The sequence below is a fragment of the Anas acuta genome, chromosome 3, assembly GCF_963932015.1.
Source record: "Anas acuta chromosome 3, bAnaAcu1.1, whole genome shotgun sequence".
NCBI classification, from domain to species: Eukaryota; Metazoa; Chordata; class Aves; order Anseriformes; family Anatidae; genus Anas; species Anas acuta.
In genome coordinates, this window is record NC_088981.1 from 97249255 (window position 1) to 97273175 (window position 23921).

The 23921-nt window shown below is 37.7% G+C and overlaps 1 protein-coding gene across 21 annotated transcripts in view; it reads right to left on the minus strand.

Annotated features, from left to right (window-relative positions):
* The window catches only part of DLGAP2 (DLG associated protein 2), a 469035-nt gene that overhangs the window by 287378 nt on the left and 157736 nt on the right, over positions 1-23921 (minus strand). For 4 of the 21 annotated variants that reach the window (XM_068678454.1, XM_068678450.1, XM_068678452.1 and 1 more), the window contains exon 2: positions 21902-22073. The exons of 16 other annotated variants lie outside the window; for them this stretch is intronic. In XM_068678454.1, coding sequence (XP_068534555.1) covers positions 21902-21959 — 58 coding nt within the window. In that variant the 5' untranslated portion in view covers positions 21960-22073. Of the gene's footprint in view, positions 1-21901; positions 22074-23921 lie in introns of those variants that run through there. One more of the 21 variants, XM_068678461.1, reaches the window with a different exon arrangement.

Genomic DNA, 23921 nt, shown 5'->3' on the forward strand with positions numbered 1-23921 from the left:
CTGCTTCAAGCCTAGAAAATGCTATGATATATCATGTGTCACGTCTTAGCCATACCACCAACCTGAAGCCAAAAACTGTTTCCTTTATATGGTTGTACAGTGCTCTCACCCTTTCTAGACAGAAGGTGCTGAATTTGAAGTCCGTTTGCCTAAAGCTGCAAATGTCTCTCCAGTAGGAGAAATGAAGACAGCAACATTGCTGAGGATGGTGCACAGGCAAATGGCTGTAAGCAATGGCCTGGAAGACCAAGAACAGAGACATCCTTCAAACTGTGTCTACAGAACAAAGCAGTAATGCCACCTGGACCTGTCTGGAAAAAAAAATAAAAATCTAGTCATTTAATACCTAAATACCTATTCTGTTTTTACTAGATACACCCATTTTAAAGGGTATATTTATCCCAAGGGTAGTCTGGAAGAACAACAATATATAAATAAGTAATAATTGATGACAGACATTTATATTGCTTACTTACGTAACTTTATCCTGTCTGAATGAGCCCTTACTGTGACTGCAATTTCATATTACAGTTTCAGTGAAACATAAGGAAACATGAATTTCCTGGACAGTAAGCAGTGGATCAATGCCAGCTTGGTTTTCCAAGGACTCATAGTTATTTCTGAGTACATTTTACAGGTCATGCTACCTTCAGTATTTTTTTAATAAAGGAGAAGTTCTTGGGTGAGCCAGACAAAACAACTTTTCGGTATAAAAAAGAAAAAAAGGACCATACCTTTAAAACACTTTAGTTCATGCAAGTTTCCTACAATTTCCATTTCAGTTTCAACTCCATCCACCCCATCTCAGCTTCAACATGGGCTGCTTTGAGAAGTGACCGCTTAGGACCTGATGGGCTGCCACTAAATGGTCGCTAAAGTAGCTTATATATATGTTACCTTATATATAAGCAATATATATAACTTATCTATATATATCAATTAAATTATGTATATATATTTATTATAAAATATATATAAAGACTTCACTGGATATAATTAGTATGGTTCAGCTGGAGCATCTGCCCAGCACTAGTGTGTGGCAGGCAGCTGTGCAGGGCTCGGTCTTAGCCCAGCTGGTCCAACCTGGTCCCAGCTAGTGTCCAAGTATCTCTAAAACCCACCCTACCCCACCCTGCCCAAAGCATCAGCCACTCAGGGCAATATGGCACCTCTTCAGAGCCATTGTGAGGAAAAGATTGCAGCCGTGAGGAGCAGGACTGCAGGAGGAGAGGCACCTGTGGAAGGAAGCACCTCTAACCTCTGAGGCAGCCCATGAAGAACCTGCACCAGTGCAGGAGAAACGAGCAAGAAGGAAGAAGTTGCAGGAAGAAACCATGACACCCTGAGCCACCCAACCTATGGTGGTAACAAGGGAGTGGGGGCCAGGAGGCAAGGAGAAATGTCTGACCTAGAATTGGGCCTGGGGAAGAGCAAGGAGTGGTGTCTTCCCTAAGTGTTTAATTGCCTTCATTTCTCAATGCCCACATCGGTAATTATGTTTATCAGTAAGATACTGAGTGAAATTCCCTGAGTTGAAAATACTGTGCCAGGCCACACCACCATTTTGAGGGATTAATGTTGTGTCTACCAGAATGTTATATATCTTCTGAATCTCTGATATCCTTTCAGAACCCTTCTATGTATACAAAGTGATTCACAGTAACACCCAACAGAATAAATTACCTAAAATATACATACTAATGAACTAGCTTCACTTCTGGTCACTCGTAATCATATATGGTAAACTTTGTGCACTATTTATGCATGCATACATACAGCTAACACATTTGCTATATTGTATGATTGCACAATGGAAATCTCAGTTGTTACACTAACAATGTACATGTGCAGTGTTTGATGTGCAAATATGTTTCTTTCTTTCAATTTGTCTGTTTTCATTCCTTTAAAAGTAGTAACAGGCTGGTGGCATCCACTAAAAGGTGGCAGAAATAGTACATGTCTTTGGGAAATGCTGCAGCCTCAGTTCCTGCGGGGCAGTAGCAGAAAGAGCAATGAGAAGAGCACACCCAGATACTGCAGCTCAAAGAGAGATGAATGATTGCTACAAGCAGCAAAGGGCTACAAGGAGGCTGAGAGGAGATACTACCAAGCACCAATAAGCACAGACATATTTTGTGGGAACTGAGCAGTGAGCAGCTGACTGAAAACAAAGATTGTGCTGGAAGGTCACAGGGAAAAGGGGGTCACTGGTTTATGAACCTTGTTTCTTTCCATTCTGCTTCATCAGGCCACTTCAAGTTCTCTGTATCTTTTTTTTTTTTTTTTAACGATTCCAGTTCATAGCATAAGAGAACCTGGCTTTTTTAATTTCAATGTCATTTGAATCTTCTTTGGAAAGTTGTTTATGAGGAGAAGGTTCAGGAAGCACTACCTCAAAGCTCTGGCAGTTTTAGGCTCTCACAGTTCTCAGTTCTCAATGAAAGCTTAACAGAAAGTACGCTTTACCATAAGGAACATAATGCCTTTAACGAACTATAGAATAGAACCACTGACAAGTACAACATAAAGGACTCATTTGAGTATGTCCTGTATCTCCTACAGATTTGATTTACTCACCCAGTATGATTCTTCATTCATGTTGTTACTCTCAAAAAGGAAAGAAATGCAGCAGTATCTCTGATATGAAAAGTCCAGGTAACAAAAGCATTGCAAGTGTCTACAGTAAACTGTCTGTGAAGCTGGAGTCCAAGCTGAGATAACAGTACATTAAAACAGATACCTGTAATTGTGCCACCAATCTCTGCACTTGTACAGCTAGAACAGTACTTTAGTGCCTTAGATGCTGCTTTCTGGTATGAATGTTCATTTACAGTATTTGGTCTTTAACAAATGAACATTTCATTTGGAGGGAAGTCAACCTGAAACTATTTGAAGTGTACCCAATAAAGGCTGTCATAAGTGGCATTAATTTCCAAACATCTACTTTAAAATTCTAAAGAATGTTGCTGTGATCAAAGAGTTCAGGTTCCTCATCAACTCTAGATGTTATGGATTATTGCAGTAAGTCTTAGAAAATCGAATTACTGTGATGCTGACTTGACATGCCTTCTTACTATGTGCCAGTGTAAAATGTCATGCAAATATAAAGCAGTGTTTCAGAAGAATGCTGCAAAAATCCGATTCTATAATATTGGAAGTTGTTGGTTTAACAGTAACATACTGTTATATGTTTGCTTGTATATGTTATATTTGTGTATATATGCTTGCAGGGATAACAGAAAATAGAAATGAAAAATATACTTTTATAGACAAATTCACTTGATCTCGGTCATGCAAATTGCTTGTCAGATTAATGCTGTGGAGAACAGAAAATTTGCTCCAATGTTTTAAAGTTATTTCTTTAAAAAATGAAATAAAGCAATTTCCTAACACTGGCATTTTGAATTTAACATAGTTGCACTTATTCTGTAAAGGGAGATGTACAGATAAGCCCCCCTGCTCAAAAATCAGTAAATAAATAAATAAGTAAATCGATTGAGAAAAGATTCTCTATAAAGATGAAATAGGATATTTAGATTAATTAAAACTATAAAATATTCAAACTGTTAATACTATGAATTGGCAACCAGCATATTAGTAGAACAAATAAAGTATCAGGCTAGATTAATCAGTATTCTGATATTACTGATAAGAAACTTCTTATTTAAGTTCAAAGCTTTGGAGAATTTGAAAAAAAAAATAAATAAATAAAAATCAGGGCTTCCTCTTCTCCAGTGGCTGTTCAGTTTGGGAATTAAATTGATGAAAACTGACTCAAAGCCTTTTAAAGATTTCTGGGATTGTCTCAGGAAAACTTATCAGCTATTGAAAAGTGATACACTGTGGAATGACTGGGAATTGATTCTGCTTCTAAATTTACAGAGTCTAATTTTGAGTAAGGTACAAAGTGGCATTCAATTTCATTCACCTTCAATAAGACAGATTTCTTCACAGCTCCTTGTATGATTAGTGTTGTTTTACCTTTCAACAGTGGTGGTGGAGGCTATTGAGATCCTCAACCACATGGCAAAAAGCAGTTCATTTTTATAGAATCATAGAATGGCTCAGGTTGGAAGGGACCTTAAAGATCATCTAACTCCACCCCCCTGGCAGGGGTGCCACCCACTAGATCAGGTTGGCCAAGGCCCTGTTCAGCCTGGCCTTGAACACCTCCAGGGATGGGGCATCCACAATTTCTCTTGGCAACCTGTTCCACTGACCCAGTACCCTTAAAGTGAAGAATTTCCTCCTAATGTCTAGTCTAAATCTGTCCTCTTTTAGTTTAAGACCATTCCCCCTTGTCCTATTATTATCTACCCAATTAAAGAGTCCTTCTCCATCTTTTTTATAAGACCTCTTTAAGTATTGAAAGGTCACATTGTTGAGATTTTCGACGTTCACGAAGAGGTAGAAAGCATTCTGTGACTAATTCTTCTACTCCTGCATTCTTTTTCCTAAAGAATAAATATTGCAAAGAAGGAAAAAAATTCATTTATTTTTTGTGGGACCACAAAATTCACAGGCCATGAATGTGATCTGAATTTGTGAATATGCAAAATGGATGACAAGCTATTTTCCTGAGTTGACAGTAGACGTATAAAACAATTGCTCTATCAAAACACAAAGTTAAACTAATGACAGACAGGCAGCTATTTCTTCCCACTTTTTTTTTTTTTTTTAAATAGGCTGTCTTTATCTCCTCATACCAGCCTATCCACACTCCATTAACAACAAAGGCTCTGCCCCTCCACTACATCTTTCCATTCATGCATAATGAAACACATCACATATCACAAACTTCATAAAAATAATTTTAGTAAAAACTTAGTTATTTTACAAATGTGACACCGATTAACATAAAATTAAAAAGAAATCTCATATTTTGTACTTATCTATAGATTTCCCAGTTCTTTACAGAGGCATAAACTGTTGGATTTTATTTTATTAGATAGGGGAAACAATAAGATGAAATGCCCTCTTCTTCCCAAATTTATAAGCTTTCAATATCAATTGATAGTGTAGGGCTTTAATATTTCACTTTTTATTATTTTTTTTTTCTCCAAAACATTATAAATAGAAAACACATTCTGATTTCTTATTACAAACTCTTTAAGCATTGGTACCAGTGATGTGCATCACATCTAGAGAATGGTGACTGTATGGTTCTTCTCAAGATACAGATGCATTTGCTTAACAAAATTCTGAATGGAAAAAATGAAGTATTCCTGAGTATTTCTGGAGTGTCTTTTTGAGAAATGCAATGTCCTCAAGCACTGGTGTGGTTATTGATTGCTACCATAAGAAAGCGATATTGTAATACTGCACAGTTTTTACAAAGCTCCTTTAATAGGTGAATGTGTCAAAATAATGTACAATGTAATTTAAAACAATTACAAATCCTTCAAGCATACCAAGCAAGATGAAATTAAATAATGTTGTACTGAAGGGAGATTATTTTCATATGTGTATAGAATACTTTAACTCTTCAGTGAAAATCTGTGATGCAGAATGGCAGATTCAAAAATAACATGCTCCTTGATGTCAGTGAGTGTCTTTAAAAATTACAGATGGTACTTACTTTCTATTTTATATGCTTTACCCAGCACCTGTGACTACATTATTTGGGTTCTTTTCAGCCCCATTTACAGGTGGGAGAGAAGCAGAGAGAGACTAAGTTCAGTGTCATAGTGACCATGATGCTTCTTAGGATAGAACTCAGGACCTCATATTCTGAGGGCCAGCACCTTGACCATCAAATTTCTGATTCTCAGTAGGGCCCCTGAATTCAGTTTACATCATCTTTGTTTTCTTTTCTGAATCCTGCAAATGACATCCTGTCTGATGATAACCCAGTGCTTCTGCACAGAGCCCTACAGATTGGAGAAAGTCTCCTGGAGAATCACAGCTAGAGTACAAATGCAAATTATTTTAAACTGTTTACAGATGGCCATGTCCTTTGGAAAAAAAAATAAAAAGAAAAAAAGGATAGTGTTGTGTGGTAAGTGCTACCAATTATGTTATGTGCCTGGAGTGTGTGGATAATTTTAAAGATTAATAGAGATGGGTGTTAGCAACAGAAATCCTGAGAAAACTTTGAAGGCAAGTAGGGATAATACATGAACAGTTTCATATTGAAGGGCTTTTGCTTCAAAGGGATGAGGAAAATCCATGGCTCCTAAAATATGCATTATGTTTGAAGCTGCATTCTCACAATATGCTGTTGTTTTCATACTTAAAATGCTATGCACTTCATGTTAACATATTTACAGAAGTCTTGCTGGCAAAATAAAATAAAATAAAATAAAAATATCTATATATATGTTCTTTCTTTGTACGTCACAGCTACCCCACCATTTCCTGACATTACACGTATTTCTAATGGCACCTGGTTTTGAATATCCACTCTGGTACTGAAGGTGATAAGAGTAAGTGCATTTCCATTAAAATTAATGGAAAAGTGTAGAAAGTGCTCTAACAGCATTTGCAGCTAATTTTAAACATTTCTTACCTCCATATCACCAACTTTATCTTTAAAACAAAAACTTCTCTTAGTTTCTAATGCAATACCATGTTCTTCATTCTACTCTTACAGTAAGAATATAATTACTGATTTACAAAGCTGGAGTTTCCTTTCCTGTTATGATGCCATCCATACAATGTCATTGCCAGGCACCAAAATAGGTAGATATGGAGATTGTGAAGGGAAGTAGCCATTGATGGTGGGTCTTTAAGACTCCAGACAACAGGCAAAACTCAAAGTAATTGATTGGATCTTCAGTTTCATAGTTTTTACTTGCTGTTCATCCCATTGACTTAATACCTATTCAGCAGAACTGTGAGCCTTTGTTACTATTCATATCAATGGCATTGTCCATTATCATGCTCTCAATGATTTAGGTGAAAACCACAGCTAGAAGAGGATGAAAAAGATGTAATTGTCATTCCTCTAAAACAAGGTAGAGAGAGATCAAAGGGCCAGGTAAGAAGAGCTGACACAGCTAAACAAAGTTGAAATAAATAAATAAATAAATAAATGATATTTTTTTTTTTTTAAAAAAAGAAGTTATCTGAGTGAGGAGCTTTGCTTGTTTTATTGGTGAGGAGCTTAGAGGCTTAGCGTGTTTTATTGTATACTTGCTATAAAAGTCAAATAAGGGAGCAGAGGGAGTATTCTGACTAAATGAGTGTGCAGGCTGCCTTTTAACCTGTTTTTGTGTGTCTCTTGTAAAGAAACCTGAAACAATCTGTGCCATTGCCAAGATTAAGATTTTAACTGAAAGACTTTCCTTACGTTAATAGCTAGGGAGCTATTTAAATAGTAACAAATTTTGTCCAAACACTAATGCTAAAGAATAGCTATTGGAAAAGCTAAATGGATTCTTACAGTTCGTCAACAGCTACAAGCGTTGCTCTCTATCCAGAAGTGAGCAATGAATGGAAGAAGTATCAATACAAATGCTTTCATTGTTCTCTTGCCTTTCTCTCAAAAATAAATAATGAAACTGTAGTAAATAAATAAACTCTAATAATAGAAACCATTAAAGTACTTTTTGCTTTTTACTTACTAAGCAGAACAGTGATCTGAATCTTAATATCCAACTAAACTATAGTAATGTAAACAAAAGCTTCTGTAAGAACTAAACAGATTATTGAATTAAAATATGGCTGAAGGCTGTACCACCACTCTAATTTTTAGATACTTCACACTGTTGTTTTATCAGACTCCAGAAATAAATGCTTTTCATAGCATTAAAACAGTATAATTATTGTTCCTATCCAGGTAGGTGCTAGAGGCCCATTCTGTTTCCAAAATTAACTCATATGGTAGGCAAAATCATTCTGTCTGCATAAGTGTGTATGTAATAATGATAACAATGCAGAAGGGAACTCTAAGAAGTTATTAGGAAAAGAACATTTGATAGCAAGTTGCTAAAGTTTCACCAATACATTAATGGTGAAGACAGAGCGTGGTTTTCCTCAATGTATGGTGCACACATACAGGTAAATCCAAACCAGAATCTCCCTCTCTGAAAATTTTCAGGCACTGGAAAATTCATAACCAGAACAAAGCAAATCTGTGAAGTATGAATTTCCCTAGCAATTGGTCCAAACCACTAGTGTTTGTCTTTCTCTATTCAGAAAGATGAAAATTCCTGCTATGTGACACCTTAATGTTAACAAAACACAAAGAAGTAAGGCAGGAAGGAATAAGCTTTCACAAGAAAAAGAATGGGTTAGCTTCCCTCCTGCTTCAAAGAGGTATAATTTGACAAATCGCCTCTAATCTTAAATTTCCCTGGGAAAAAAAAAATAAAATAAAAAATCCAGAGAGGAGAAGAAAGGCAACATGGACATGGGGATTTGCCTTTCATTGCTTCGCGGCAGGACGAAGGAGGGGCAGTTGCAGAGGTGTTCCATATGCTGTGTATAGCCTGAAAGGAAGACTTGAGTAAAGAGCACTGTCAGCCTGGCTTCCTTCAGGGGCACTACATTCATTTACACAGAAGATAACTCCTGAGACTAAATAAGGTGCTAAGGAGAATCAATTTTTCCTGCCCATGTAAGATATAACTTTATTATTATCAATGAAGTTTCTATATTCTTTTTATGCAAGGTGGTAAACTCAAAAAAAACATAGATTTTTACAATAAATGAAATATTTCTCCTAAAAGTATTCTGACCATGTTAGGTGTGCATGAACGAACCTATGTATTTATTAAGCCATACTAGTAAGGACTAAAAGGAAGAAAGCTGCTTCAATGTTCATTGTGTTATCTGGACTTAATGAATAGCTTCTGTGTCATCACCACTTTTCCACTGTCCGGGTGATACATGACATGGATCCGAAAGCATATTGCTGACTCAATCAGAATTCATACTAGTATATGCTCAAAATGTACAATTATCAAATTTTTTAAATAATTAATATAGGAATTTTATAGTCTTTCTTTTTACTTTCTTTCCTAGCCCCTCACTTAGTGCGGAGGTCAACTCAATGCAAGAAAAAAAAATCATCTGAGAAAAAACTCCTCAGATGATATGCTACTTCCAAGCAACTAATGAGATTTCCACTGAAATGATTTATCTCCTAAACTGGTTGATACATATCCTCTTTCACAGAGAAAAAATCTAACAAAGAGTCATGTTCCACTCATTTAGTTAGCCATTCAACTGGGGGCTATGTTTTAAATAATGGCAGAGTAAGTCTACAGTTCCAAAGTAGTGACTAAAAAGGACTGTAGCTAAATACCCTTAGCTAATTTAGGATTGTCTTAGTTGTGGTACCTACATAAGCCAAGTACAAATTGTTTCTGTGCCCAACATTAACTGTACTTCAGCAGATCAGAATTCCCATCGATTTAAGTTGGAAGGAAGAAAAGATCTATAATTTGCTGAAGTTCCAGCACTCAACTTACTGATAATGATTTTGTTGTCTGCTTAGGAGACAAACTAGTTATTTGTCTACTGAGAAAGTTCTGCAAAACAGCAATATCCACTTTTCACCAAAATATTAATTAAGTTTATAGTAGCTAACCACACTCCCACTACATAATCAATGGGTTATTTCCCAGTGCTTTATAGTGTGGGTGATGTACAGAGTGCTAAACTCTTGCTTACTTTATGTTGAGGTTAAATTCACACATATGATAGATCCAGTTGCCATTAGGAAAAAACATTTCTCCAATATTCAAAAAATATGAATTTCAACCTCTCCAAAGAAACATATTTTTTGCAGATTGTTCAGATTGTTTGGAAGAAGACCTTTAGCATAATATCCTATTTTATCTTCTAACAAAACATGTTTTTCTGACCTATTTTTTCCCTCCAAGATGCACATAAATGGAAAAGTAAAGTTCCATTTCCCAGCAGTACACAATATCTCTACCATTTACTCCTTTTCACTCTGCTATATAATACCTGTATTGGTAATAAACTGTCTTCATGTAGATATAAAAACTATTACTATCCCTACTGTATCTTTAAGTCTGTTTTCACTTTCTATTTTGTATTATTTTTTCCTCCAATTCTACTACTTACTATTATAATTTGTTATTCTGGTAACAGCCTTGATGATACACATCATTAATAAACAGCTAACATATACAGCTTTATATCTCTATATTGCATGTTATTCCAAAGCAAGTATTTAAGTTGATAATCTACTAATAAATGCAATTCAAGTATTAATATGCAATTATGCCTTTGGCACAAAAATGAGGAATATAACTAACATAGCCCTTCCAATTGGAAACAAACAAAAGCACTGTTTTTAAAAGTTCTCCAAGCCTCCAGGACCTTATTGTTAAAGGTGTGATATTTACAGCATCATGAAGTTAATTTTCTTTAGCATTCTTCCAGTTTTCTGATTATTAACATTGGATTTTTTTTTTTTTTTTCTGAATTTTAGCCTCCTCCCTTACAGTGTCTGAAATTTGCTATTTTTTTGCACTGTCTGAGATTTGCACATTTCTACAGAAACGTATTTCTGTCATTTAACTATGTGAACATGATTTGCTTACTAATGCTTTCCAATTAACAAAGCATTTACTGAGCTTTCACAGTCAATACTCTGTGATGGCAAAACTAGCTCCTGAAGGACTAAAAAGTTGAGACCAAGCCCACTATTCAAGGAAGCCATGAGATAGGGCAAAATGTATAATCACCAGCTGGCTTAGCATTTTTAATATATATTGAAAACAATTTTGTTGCAACTGGCAAGGGAATACTAAGGAAAGCTTAATTCCATTAGAGTCAGCCAATATGAATGTATAATAGGAATGTCTTGCATAACTAAGCTGATAGAACTCTTTGAAGATAATGCTGCTGCGATAGATAAGAGAGTGACGTGGACAGTAGGCATTTTTCAAGAAGAATTTGATAAGGATACATGTCAAAGATAATTGGTTATCATAAGGAAACCTGACACAGAGTATAACAAATTTTAGAGAACTGGAAAGTGTGTATTATCCTAAATTTACCAAAATATTCCTGTTGGCAACCATAAACTATAAGACAAACTTAAAACACACAAACTTAAGATGCTGAAGTAGCACAGCCAACACTGGACAAATGAAAACACTGAAATATAAACATGTGGAAGTGAGTACAGTCATATCCTACTACACTGAAAGATACAGATACTTACTTCCCAACATTTTAAACTTCATGAAAGGCATCCGTACTCTGGACCGTTGTCGTGAATAGGAATAAATCAATTATTTCAGTTTTATGCCAGGGCTTCTAATAAATATGTGGAGGTCTAACACTGACGTTGGCTTCCATTTTTTTTAATTGAAGGCAAGAGGTCACTTGTCTACTGGTAGTTTTATTTATGTCCTGTCCCTCTTTTTTCTTTGCCCCCTTTTCAAGAAGCTGCACTAAGATTATTTTAGCCACCTAGCAGTGGCATTCATTGAGCTATAAAACAACCTCTAAATAAAAGTACAGAAATCTTTAGATGCCTACATATAAACTGGATAAAGTATTAAAAAACAAACAAACAAACAAAAAAAAACAACAAACATGCTAGGCTGACAGTTCTGGTACTGCAGTGTGAGAGATTAGATGGTTTAAGTGCTCTCTGAACTGTGAATAACCAGATTCACAGCTAGTCTATCTCCTTTGAAATCAAGTCCCCAAAATCTTTGAAGCTCCACCGCTGGTCAGCTCATACCTTCATGTTCTCAACATACACATTCCTTTGAGATTTGTGAATCTATCATTGCTCCAGAGCAAATATGTGTATGTAAACCTGCAGGGCCAGTACAGTATTCAGGAAGTGTCATCAACAAATTGTAATTATGGCTTGAATTGCTACATTGCTGTTTATGCCTGACAACTAATAAAAATGCCATTTATTCATAAACATTAGAAAACTAAACATAGCCTTTGTACTTTTGAAGAATATTGAAAAGTTAATAGTTATTGTTGGCTTAAACTCATATGACAAATTTTTTTATCTAACCTCTGAAACTGTTTCATAATGAGCTCTCAATAATGACAGACTCCACTGAATTACTGTCTAGAATATCCATTGACTGACTGAACCCATGATGCTGAAGCAATTGTTTTCCCAGTAGCATCTGTGCTTATACAGCATATGCAGGAATACATCTTTGCTTTGATTTTATTTTAAACCTTATTGTGAATTCTTTTGCCTACTTTCCATATGTCCATATTCTTATAAGAAATATGGAAACATTGAACCTAAGTGCTTATTTTATCTACTGCCCCCATTAATCAGCCCTCTACTACCTGCTTGCAATCTATCTTGTGTACCCTTGTTTTACTTTCACCATAAACATCTTTCTTTATTTGGAGTTGTTTTAAAAAATATTTTATAGCATTGCTATTTTAAAGCTATACTCTGTTTATGCCAATCATTCTAGTCAAATGCTGATAAGATTGGAAGGAAAGATGATGAACATCAGGATTAAAGGTTGTTTACTCTCCATTATTCCCCAGTGGTCTTTTGCTGCCATTTTTGCACCAATAGAGACTAAAAAATGATAAAGGGTGGACCAATAGGGACATGTCTGAAGTGTTGAGAGTGCATGAAAAGCATGAACTCATCTTATGCTTAAAAGTATACTTCATACAGTTTTGCTGGCTTTGACAGTTTTTAACGTTCTTTCAAGTTTCTATCACATGACGGTGTGGTTTTGGGCTCACACATTTGAAGCATCTGCTTTTTAGCAAAATATGCTAAGAAGTCCTGGATAAAAAAACATGTTCAAGCTTCCCACTCTCACAGATAATTCCTTTCTTTTACAGCTAGAATGAGCACTGCTTTTGTTTTCACCGACATTTTTAATCTAGCAAAAGTCCATATATAAAGGAACTAGTGGAAACTATTCACCTGAGATAAAATTAGCTTATCAGGTTGGCGAAACAGTAAGAAAGGTATCAATGTAAAAAAATAAAAAATAAAAATAAAAAGCAAAATGTCAATTACTATTACAGTCTTAAAGCATACTGTATGACAAATTAAAAAGACATGTCTTGTGACAATTAAAACTAAAAGAATCACGTAAAAATATTTCTCACAAAATCAGGAAATTCAGGTCTTATTTTCCAGTCTATCCTTTTGATTGATTCACCTTATTTAACCAAAGTTAAAATGTTTCAGTTAGATGCAACTTATCCCAGAACGAATAAAATGAATTACAGTGTACAGGAAGGAGCCTTAGTATAATATGTCAGTACATCACACCTTTGGGCCTTCAGAATAGAGTTTAGCATTTATTTTGACATGAGAACATTTAACTTCCAGACCTTTAGTATTTCTTTGCATTCAGAGATGGAATCAATGTTTCTCTCGTTGCTCTGTGATTTCATACAACAGACAGACTCACAGTATACATTCCCATGCAAAGGCATGCAATTAGAATTTATATTTTTGTCGATATATTCATAGAATTCATTTCTGATAATTTGATCTAATTCAATCTTTTTAGACATTTGGCTTCATAAAACAGATGTAAATTCATTTTGATGTCATTTTGCAGCACTGATATCAAGATAGATCTGAATCAGGAAGAAAGCTGTTCAGGATGGATGTGAATGAGCCAGAATAAATCTGACATTAATACATGTACAGCTGCACAGTTAAGTACAAAAAAGTATCAAAAATGTATATTTTCCCATTAATTTTTCAGTCAAATAAAGACATACATGAAAAGGACTTATACTCACTGCAGTATCACTGTGACAGAAAAATTATGTTCGGGAAAACAGGATGAACACAATTGTGAACTCTAACTTGTGAAATGCAGTGAAAGAGATAAATTCAATATTAAAATAGACTTATATCCCCCCAGACCAAACTAAAACAATACTTCTGATGGAAGAGAATGCCCCAGCTTCCTTCACTTCTTTTAGAAAGTATTAATAGTGTTATAGGAAAAAATAAACAAACAAACAAACAAAAAACAAATAAATAAAAAGTGCCGCTGATGCATCAGAAATCTTAAAACCTTAGGCCATTTTTTGTTTCCACAGATTTCTGCCTGATAGTAGTCCTATCTTTGCTATTCAACATTGCTGTCAGAGCAGAACACAACCTTTCCTTACACCTGAGTTCAGGACAGGGTTTACATTCAGTGGAACTGCAAACATATGAACAGATTTTTTGTAGTTAAAATTCCACAGCTCAACCTCACATTTCCATTCAGAAAGTTCCACAGAGTGACATGAGTATTTCTATTGTATCAGTTATCAATATTATCGGTCTGTTATACAGTTTCAAATATTTCCACATAACCTTGAGGATTTCCATAACATGGAAGCTGGAGACATTCCATGTCTCTACAACCACTAGGGAGAGACAGGGGTAAACATAAACTAGCTATTACCTCTGCCATCTTAAGCAAAGCATTGAAATTTACCTGGAATAAATATTGACTGTTCTCTATCTTCACCCCATTGTGTAAGTATAGGATAATCTTAAATTCTTCTTCAAAGAATAAGAAATTATTAATCTGTTACAAAGAAGAGTTTCTTATAGGCAGTAATCAAACCCTCTGACATATACACTTTCATAATCACACATCCCAGGATTATGATATAATGGCTTCAAGCCATCCACATATGTGAAGTACTATTCAGCTTTACTCTGATGAAAATGCTGGCAGCTGTTAAAATGCTCACAGAAACCATGCTGGATATTCATCTTTTGCACTATATATGCCTTGTAGAATGACCTGAACTTGTAAATTACAGTATCAAAAACTGTTGGCTGATTTTCATAATAGAAAGTGGAGAAAGAGGTTATTGTGGAGGAGAAAAAAATGTGATTCTAAATAATCTTCCTAGTAAAACATTCATTATGAATAGGTACCAGAAGACAAAAAATCTTCACTCATTTATAGGTATTAATATTCTGTAAATAATGCACTGTAGTTGTCTTCATGCCTTCCTCTGCATATCAGCCTGGATCATGATAGTGATGACTTCCTGGGTCACAAAGCACAGCTGAAGGTTTTTTGCCCTAGATCGTCAACTTCCATGCTTACTTTCATGAGAAAATCGGCACTTAATCCTCTTGCATCAAGATATATTAGGGACTGAAGCACAATGATATAGGCAACTGCTACTACTACTCTAGCAAAGCTACCACGACAATCCAGGTCCTAAATTATTCTGAAATAAAGGAAAAATACTGCAGCAGCCCAAAATTACACAGTATCTGATTTTCAATCTTTCAAGTTATTTGGCTTAGAACAGCACTGAATTCAACTGAGGGACAGGGACCCATTGAACTTGTTTAGAGAGCACGTTGAAAGTGAAGGATTGATTTGACCTCTCTTTGCCGAGGCATAAAGAAGTATGCAAAGCATCAAGTTCTGATTTTTCCTCACATCTCTTTTCTATGTACTCCAGTTTGCTCTTTTTTTTTAATATATATATATATTTTATTTTATTTTTTTATGGGATTATTGTTCCAGGTTTAATTGAAAGAAGAGTGTGAAGACAATACTGATAATTCTATTTCTTATATATTCCTTTGTGTAGGAACTGGGTTTAATTGGGAAGGGTTTGCTAGCAGTGGGCTGCAGGGGTGGCTTCTGAGCAGAGCCCAGCAGCTGCCCCATGTCAGATCAGAGCCAGCTCCAACCAGCTCCAAGAGGGACCTGCTGCTGGCCAGAGCTGAGACAGGGAGTGACATGGGGTGGGCCTCTGGGACAGCAGACTGAAGAAAATGGGGGAAAAAATCTGCTGCACCACAGCTGCTGGGAAAGAAAAGTGAGAAATGTGAGAGAAGCAGCCCTGGAGACTCCAAGGCAGCAGGAGGGCAGGAGGTGCTCCAGGCACGCAGCAGCAGTTCCCCTGCGGCCTGTGGAGAGGCCCCTGGTGGAGCAGGCTGTCCCCCTGCAGCCCATGGGTCCCACATGGAGCAGATCTCCACACTGCAGCCCCCCCATGGGTGGAGGAGCCCCCAGTGGAGCAGATGGATGTGGCCTGAAGGAGGCTGTGGCCCATGGAGAGCCCCCACAGGAGCAGGCCCCGGGCCGGAGCTGCAGCCCATGGAGAGGAGCCCAAGCAGGAGCAGGAGTCTGGGTGGAGCTGCTGCCCATGGGGGACGCGTGCTGGAGCAGTTTGCTCCTGGGGGATGGACCCCGTGGTACAGAGCCATGTGGGAGCAGTTCTTGAAGAGCTGCTGCATATGGGCAGCCCCCGCAGGATCAGTCTGGGAAGGGCGGCATCCCATGGGAGGGACCCCACGTAGAGCAGGGGAAGAGAGTGACCGTGAAGGAACAGTGAAGGAGTGGTGGAGATGAAGCATCAGGGACTGACCGCAGCACCCATTGCCCATTCCCCTGTGCTGCTTGGGGGGAGGAGGTAGAAGAGGGTGGATGAGGGGAAGGTGGTTTTAGTTTGCTTTTAGTTCTCACTGCTCAAGTTTGTTATCAATAGACAATAAATTACACTAATCTCCCTGTGCTGAGTCTATTATTTATTTATTTTTTTTTCCATCATATTTTCTCCCCTTGCCCTTCTGAGGAGAGGGAGTAAGAAAGCAGTATGTTACTTCTTGGCCACTCATCAGTTTCAAACCACCATGGTTTCCTGTGTAATGGAATTTTCTACAGTTTACAAATGAGTAACTCCGTCCCTCTGTTGTACTCCTCTCATTACTATCTGGTAACAGGACAATAAGCAATGGGCAGAAATTGAAATACAGGAAATTCCACTTAAGAAAAAACAAATTACTGTGAAGGTGGCCAAACACCAGCACAAGTTGCCCAGAGAGGTTGTGGAGTCTCCGTCCTTGGAGAGATGCAAAACCTGACTGATATGGGCAGTGTTGTGGTCAACCCAGTCAGGACCCTGCTTAGAGCAGGTGGGGTTTGACTGGACGGTTTCCAGGGATGCCTTCCCACCTCAAAGATTTCTGTGATTCTATGAAATAATTCCACTGTAAACCACCTGCCAAAAATGCACTACCAGCATAAAAGGTGAGATCACAATTGTGTTCCTGTAAGAGAACTGAACATCTACGAGCTCAAAGACACCTCTGACACTGGAGGTTAATATGGCATTTCTAGCCTGATAATCTGCGGCTTTACACTACACCAAAGTTGTTGGTTTTGTTGCGTTCACAAGGGAGCTTTGTGAAGAAAATGTTGCAATGAAACAAAACTTTGCCAGTCTAGGCAATTTCTTTAAATAAAGATGGTAATAATACAGTAAGCTTATATTCACTATTTTATTTTAAAGATCATTCTTAACTGATGACTCAGTCTACTTCTTTCCCTGGCTAATCCTTCTCTTACTGAATGCCACACTGGAGTGAGATAATTGGCCAGTGTTTGAAATAACCCAGTTTTGCACATATAATTCAGAGGTCACTGAATGGTCAGAAAGGTATTTCAGAACTGCTTTATTATTCCATTTGTGGAAGCATGAAATAATAGTGCATAAGCTGTTTTTCCATCAAAATATTTTCCTCCTGCTTCACTACACAGGCTACCTTTGCAGAAGCAGTCTGCCATTTCTTAAGGTCTACCTGTAAGAAGTATGGTTAGCCACAATGCAGTGGATAGAAACCATTCCAAAACTTATTTCTGTCTTTATTCCAGGGAACCAATAATGCTTCACTGCTTCAAAGCAAGAGCAGATTCCTTCTTTTATCTATATCTGGGAACAGATGTCAATGCAATCAAGATGCAGAACTTCTTTCAGATCCATGTCTTCCTTGCCCTTTGGTTCAACTTACAGTGCCAGTCATTCTCCTGTTCACGTGCAACTCACAATAGCTCACAAGAGTGCTGTGTGTGAGGAAGATTCCCCTTCCTTACTTCTTAAATAGCTATAAAATTCAGAAAAGATGTTTGACATTAGTCTTTTAAAATTGATAGGTATGTTCCAGTGTCTGAAACACATAAAATAACAGTATGTTCCCCCAAAATCTGGAAGTCAGTTTAAATCTAAACATTTAACCCCTCTTGCATAAATGAAAGCTATTAAAACACATGTTACTTGCCAGCACGGCTTCACCAAGGGCAAATCGTGCCTGACCAATCTGGTGGCCTTCTATGATGAAGTGACTGCAGCAGTCAACAAGGGATGAGCAACCAATGTCATATACCTGGACTTCTTAAGGTCTTTGATGTGGTCCAACACTGATTGATGAGTGAGATCTGGATTTCAAGGGTGAACTATTTGGTGGATAAAGAATTGGCTGGATGGCTGCAGCCAGAGAGTTGCAATAAACAGTTCTATGTCCAGGTGGAGGCCGGTGACAAGTGGTGTCCCACAGGGGTCCGTCATGGGACCAGTGGGTCCATTTATATCCCAGATGGATATAAATGAGGATATGTGGAGGATAGAGTATATTGTTTTTTTGGCTGGAGCACTTCAGAGGGAGAAGATGATGCTTTGCTATTCCCAGTCTATTCAGCATTTAAACTTTTATTTCTTGAGTGAAATTTTATCTGCTGTGCCTTCTGCCTGGCAAGGGGAGGGACACAAATATTGGAACCAGTCTGCCAGCTTGGATGACTTTCTAAAAAGGAAAGGATTTGCCCTCAGTCTTTTTCTCTACCATCATGCATGTTTATCTACTATCTATCCCTAGTGATCTTGTTGAAACAGAGACAAACAGGCACCTGGGAACGCTTAATGCAGAAGACGGGTCACATGGAGCAAGAGGAGAAGGTAAACTGTTGGCACAACCTGGGAGGGGGGAAAGGGGCAGAATTTGGCAGAGAGAGGTATTGTGCAGTAAGAAAGCCTCCAGTATTTCCAGCTACCAGCAGAACTGTTGGCAAAACTCATGTCAAAGAGTCCTTAAATTACTATCTACATTTCGCTTCCATTCAATCTGATCCAGCTGCAGCTGGGTAAGCCCTGCAGTGTACAAAGGGCAGAAACATTACTAAAACTTGCCATGTGTAAGTCAGAGAGGTACTACCTGTTTAAAGAGGGCAATCAGAGAATAAAGCAAGGCTCATATTGACACCTGATAGAAGAAAGAAAGCATTTGTTTGTTACTCCATTTTGCTATTAGTTGGCTAGATTCACTCTGTTTGCACATTTGGATAAATTCTCAAATAAGCTGCTTTTCTTCCTTAAGTGCTGCCATGCATAGCTTTATTAACTCCGGCTTGGATTTCTTCATAGCACTCTACATCCTACATCCATTGTGAAGTGAAGCTGATGCAATGCAACTGGTAAATAATATATTAATACCAACACATCGACTTGTGTGGGCTGCTGCTAGATTGCACTGAAAGGGTTCATTTTTATATACGGAGTTTTTAGCAACCTCAGCTCCCTTTGAGACTGTCTTTCAGCTACTTCTATTCTATTAGCAACCAGCAAAGGTATCTGACTTTAAGAAAAATCTTTAAACAGGGAATTTTCCATGTAGAATCTCTTTTAAATGTTTTTTTGTTTTCTTCTGTTCCTCTGCGAAACTGTATGAAGTTAAAAGGAACCCTTTAGTCTTCAAAACCTTCACAGAAGGGGGAGAACAAGAACACATGCCAGGTACGGGGAAGAACATCATTATGATTCATTCCTTGGTTGGATAATTCTGTGTGATGATGGAGTTGTGATGAAATTTACGTATTAATTATTTAAGACTGTTTAAAATATAGGTCATGGCTTCTAAACGTCGGAGCAAAATACTCTTCATTAATCTATGCGGAACAAAATAAAGACCGCTAGAGTCATCAGCTGTGCAGTCTGTCCTCAAGCCTAACTTCTACCTCGCCTGTGACTTCCGCTGAGTCACCTCAGGGCTGAAAATTGCAGAGCTGCCTTCGGATGCCACGTTCCCATTCACCTTGATAAGACTTGGGTGTCCAAGGCCTTTGGGATGCCTGAGGAAATTCTGACATCAGTTTGTGACTCACATCATGGCACCCAGCCACCCTCCAGGGTCCGCAGCTGCCTCTACTGCCTGCCTCACACACAGCTCCTGTTGCTCCTCCACTGCCGTCTCCTAGCCCTCCTCAATCCTACGATCACATCTGCTCCACAACTGTGGTTACCTCTTTCCCAAGTCTCCTTTTCTGCACTTCTTAACACCCAGATTCATGCACAATTCAGAACAGCTCTAAAAGTGGTGTCAAGCTCTGTTCTCTGGCAGGCAGGACAAGCCCTGATTCTACTGAATCGTGTAGGAGTTTCTGGTTTAATTCACTGGCTTTAGTGTCAGCTAGAGCAGAATTAGGCCATTTGATACTAAATTCTTAGGATGTGCCTGAATAAAAATAGTACAAATGCTGTGGAATTCAAGCTCTTCATCCATAATATATTCATCTTGAAGTGCACAGCTGCCATGCATATATTTATGTAACTGCTATCCGTAGAAATATTTAAGCATTCAGTTCAACTCTAAAAAAAAATATTTAGAAAAGTTAAGGATGGCTAAGTGGTGAGAGCAAGAAAGGGGAGATAGCCATTAGATAGGTGTGGCTTCAAAAGCAGGAAACTTTTTCATCTGAATCACTGAAGAAATGTACGGAGAGGGACAAGGATGATCAGAGATACGGAATAGGGGGAAGAAATAAGGAAAGCACATCTTTTTAGCCTACAATTAGACATTTTAAGGTGGCAATGATAAGCATCTCTGTAAGAAATGTTATTCACTTTTCACAGTAAATATACTTGAGGCAATCAATAAAACCCTCAAACACCAGGCTTAAACTAAAGACAATGTGATTAAGTTAGAGACCCCATTTCCAGAAGACGTTTCTGAGACCAATATAGTAAACAGGTTAAAAAAAAAAAAAAAAAAAAGTTGGATAAATTTATGAACAATTGATGCACCAGAAGCTTTGAAACATGGCATAATCCACAGCCCAAAAAGATCTGACGCACCAGAAGCCAGATGAGGACCAGAAAGGAAGGCAGCAGCAATCTCTCTGAAACCCCTCTCCTGTGTTCGCCTTCACCATCAGCTACCAAGACCTCAGGTCTCTCCCATCACAGCAGTTGTCACATGCTTGCTCTACCCAGTTCCCAGACTCCAAAGATAAAAAATAATGCAAATAACTTGTTCTACATATGCATTAAGTGAGTACCAAGGGCTGCAGGAACATCTGTGCCTCCCCAATTTGCCCAGCTGCCTGACAGCCATGAAGAACCTCATTACACCTTCATCCACTTTTTCCAGATTTCTGTTTCCTTCCTCTCCAAACTCATCTGTGACCAAGTCTTTAGTGTCACATGGTGTTACAACACAAGCACAGCCGTATTAATCAGCAATATTTTTATTCCGTTGCTTCTCTGGCAGGCTCCTGGCAGTATAGCAACAAACATTCCAGTAATAAATGAGCTTTTAAGTGCAACAGACTTTACTATTCCACTGCTGGCATGTGGTCTCTGATCAAACCTTAACTTATACAACCCCTGTATAGGCAGCAGACCAAGTAGCAATAACACCAACAACACTAATAAACAATATAAGGCATTGATCTGACCTCAGTTTAAGAACACAGGTCAACTCTCTCCCTAACCATACCAAAATCTATTACTTGAGAGCCTCTTTTCCGAAGCTATACCAATACACCGCTGAATTACAGTGCTGTAGGTAACTAGGAGTGTGATGCCCATTAAATCTCCATAAACAATTAACTTTCGCAGCTGAGCTCTACAACAAAACACCCTGCCTGCTGCCATGGGATGCTGCTTCGCTTCATGTAGGTCATTGGTGAGGTAATAGACAGTTCTAACCAGCAACAGCAAAAACGCAGCAGAATCCCAGCACAACACATCCTGTGATAGGTCTTAATAAAAATATAGATCAAGTTTATAGCACACAAAATGAAAAAAAAAGCAATTACCTCACTTTAATGTATTTTAAATGTTTTACAGTACAACGAATTTTACTGCTAAAAATACCCCAACAAAACATACATTCAATGTAAAAAAAATGCCTTAAACTTACCTCTTAGTTTACACTGATTTAATATATTTTTTCTTCTACTTTTCAACTTTCCTTGCATCTTGGGAATATAGTGGTTTTCTCCACCCGCTTCCTTCCTCTCACCTCCTCCCCCTCCAATCTGGCCTCCTTTCCTTCCTTGGAGGTTTTTAAGCTTTAATTTGAGAGTGTAAAGCTGAAAAATATTTGATACAATTTTTTTTTTTAATTAGAGAATTGAGCTCCTCACCATGGTTGAAGCATTTCTGGGAACAGCACCAAAAAGCTTGCAGCTACTGCACTGAGTAGCCACAGCATCTCTTAAAATCATCACTCATTTATTTTTCCCAGACAACTAATGTTTCAGCATTTTACTTACAGACATGACTGCAGTTTAGGAGACTGAGGCTAGAAATGAGTCTCTTTGTTCAGTTTTGGAACATGAAAACCAGATTCCCAAATTCCAGCGTGGGCCCATCTCCAGCTGGAACGGGAGCAAGACTCACCAAGTGGGATTTGACAATGTATGAGCTGAGACTTTGAGTTAGTCACATTTTCAATGAGCTCAAAAGGGTATTTATGATTACATGCTCTAACTGGAGGAGGTGGTTGTCAGTCTGCCTGCAGTGTGCATGTCACCGCAACAGGGAAGGGGAAGTATTTTAGAGCTTGTGTGGGATTGGGCTTGCTGAATGGAGCACTTGGAAAGTCTCCTGTAATTTGGATATTGTTGGGGAAAAAAAAAAAAAAAAAAGGTTAGATATAACGAGCTAGGGCCTCTGCAATGCACATTCACACCAAGGGGTGCTGAAGACACTCTGCATTTCCAGGAGGTAGTGAGCAGCAGCCTACAAGCCTACAACCTATTTTAGGCTTACACTTACTGACGCTAGGTTGTGCTTTACAGCTTCAATGTATTCATTTTTTAATTCTTCATTTAATCTGTAAGAGGTTGTTTTTGCCCAATAAAGAACTTTTTCCTGAAATTATATCAAATTCTTAGCAATGCTGAATAAATCATATTTTGCCTAAATGCCTATGGATTTTTCACTGATGCAGAATGTTTTATTCTTCCTCTCCATTCCTTGCTTACTTGAAGCCATTACATTTCAGTCTTTCTTCCTAAATCAGTCTCCTAAACCACTGATTTTTATTTTCTGTTGCTTGAACAACAGCAAATTGCTCCTGTTGGTGTCAAATTCAGCAATTACTTGTCTGCTCTTTAACAGTATCTCCACATTCTTCCAAAGACAGTATTGCCCTTTGAGGTATTACACTGATCACAGAGTGGTCCTTTGTCAACCAGAAAAAAATGTTTTAGCATATTTTAGTGTGTATGTTTCTCTATACTTAATATGTATTAGCCATATAAAATCAGTTCTGAACTAATTTATCCCAGACACATTAGCTTCTTTCTCTTCCTTCTCAATCTGAATATGATACACTGATAACCCCTCTCGCTCATGTTTCTAATCTCTAAGTATCTTCTATTTTCTGTTTCCTGCTGTTTACATCATCTGCTGACTTCATTAACATGCTGTTCACTTGCTTTCTTTAATACTATTAATGAATCTGTTAAATAAGGTTGAAACAGAGACCAATTGTGATGGTACTGCTTTGGACAATTGGGATGTGTCATCATCCAGGTTTTCTGCAACAAGGCCTACAAGCCCATTTCTCAAAATCATTCCTTGTAATTGCTTTCAATAAGGTAGTGTTTATAGAATTGACTGTTGTTTAATCGTGGCATTACCAAAAAGCTGTTTGGAAAACCTTAGCATGGAAAAGCTGACTGTTTATGTAAGTGCTCTTGGTTAAACCAAGCCTACAGCAAAGTTTGAATTGGGTTAAGAATGGGATTTAAACTGCTGTTTGCTTCAGTTCTCCTTTCTATTTAATCTCTTCACACTCACTGTTTCATACCATAGTTCACCCTTACAGATTTGAAATATTTCAATTAACTCCATGCAATTGATAAAACAATTTAACTTGCTTAAAAGCTGTACAGAAGGATACATGCTAACAAACAATATTAAATGAAGGT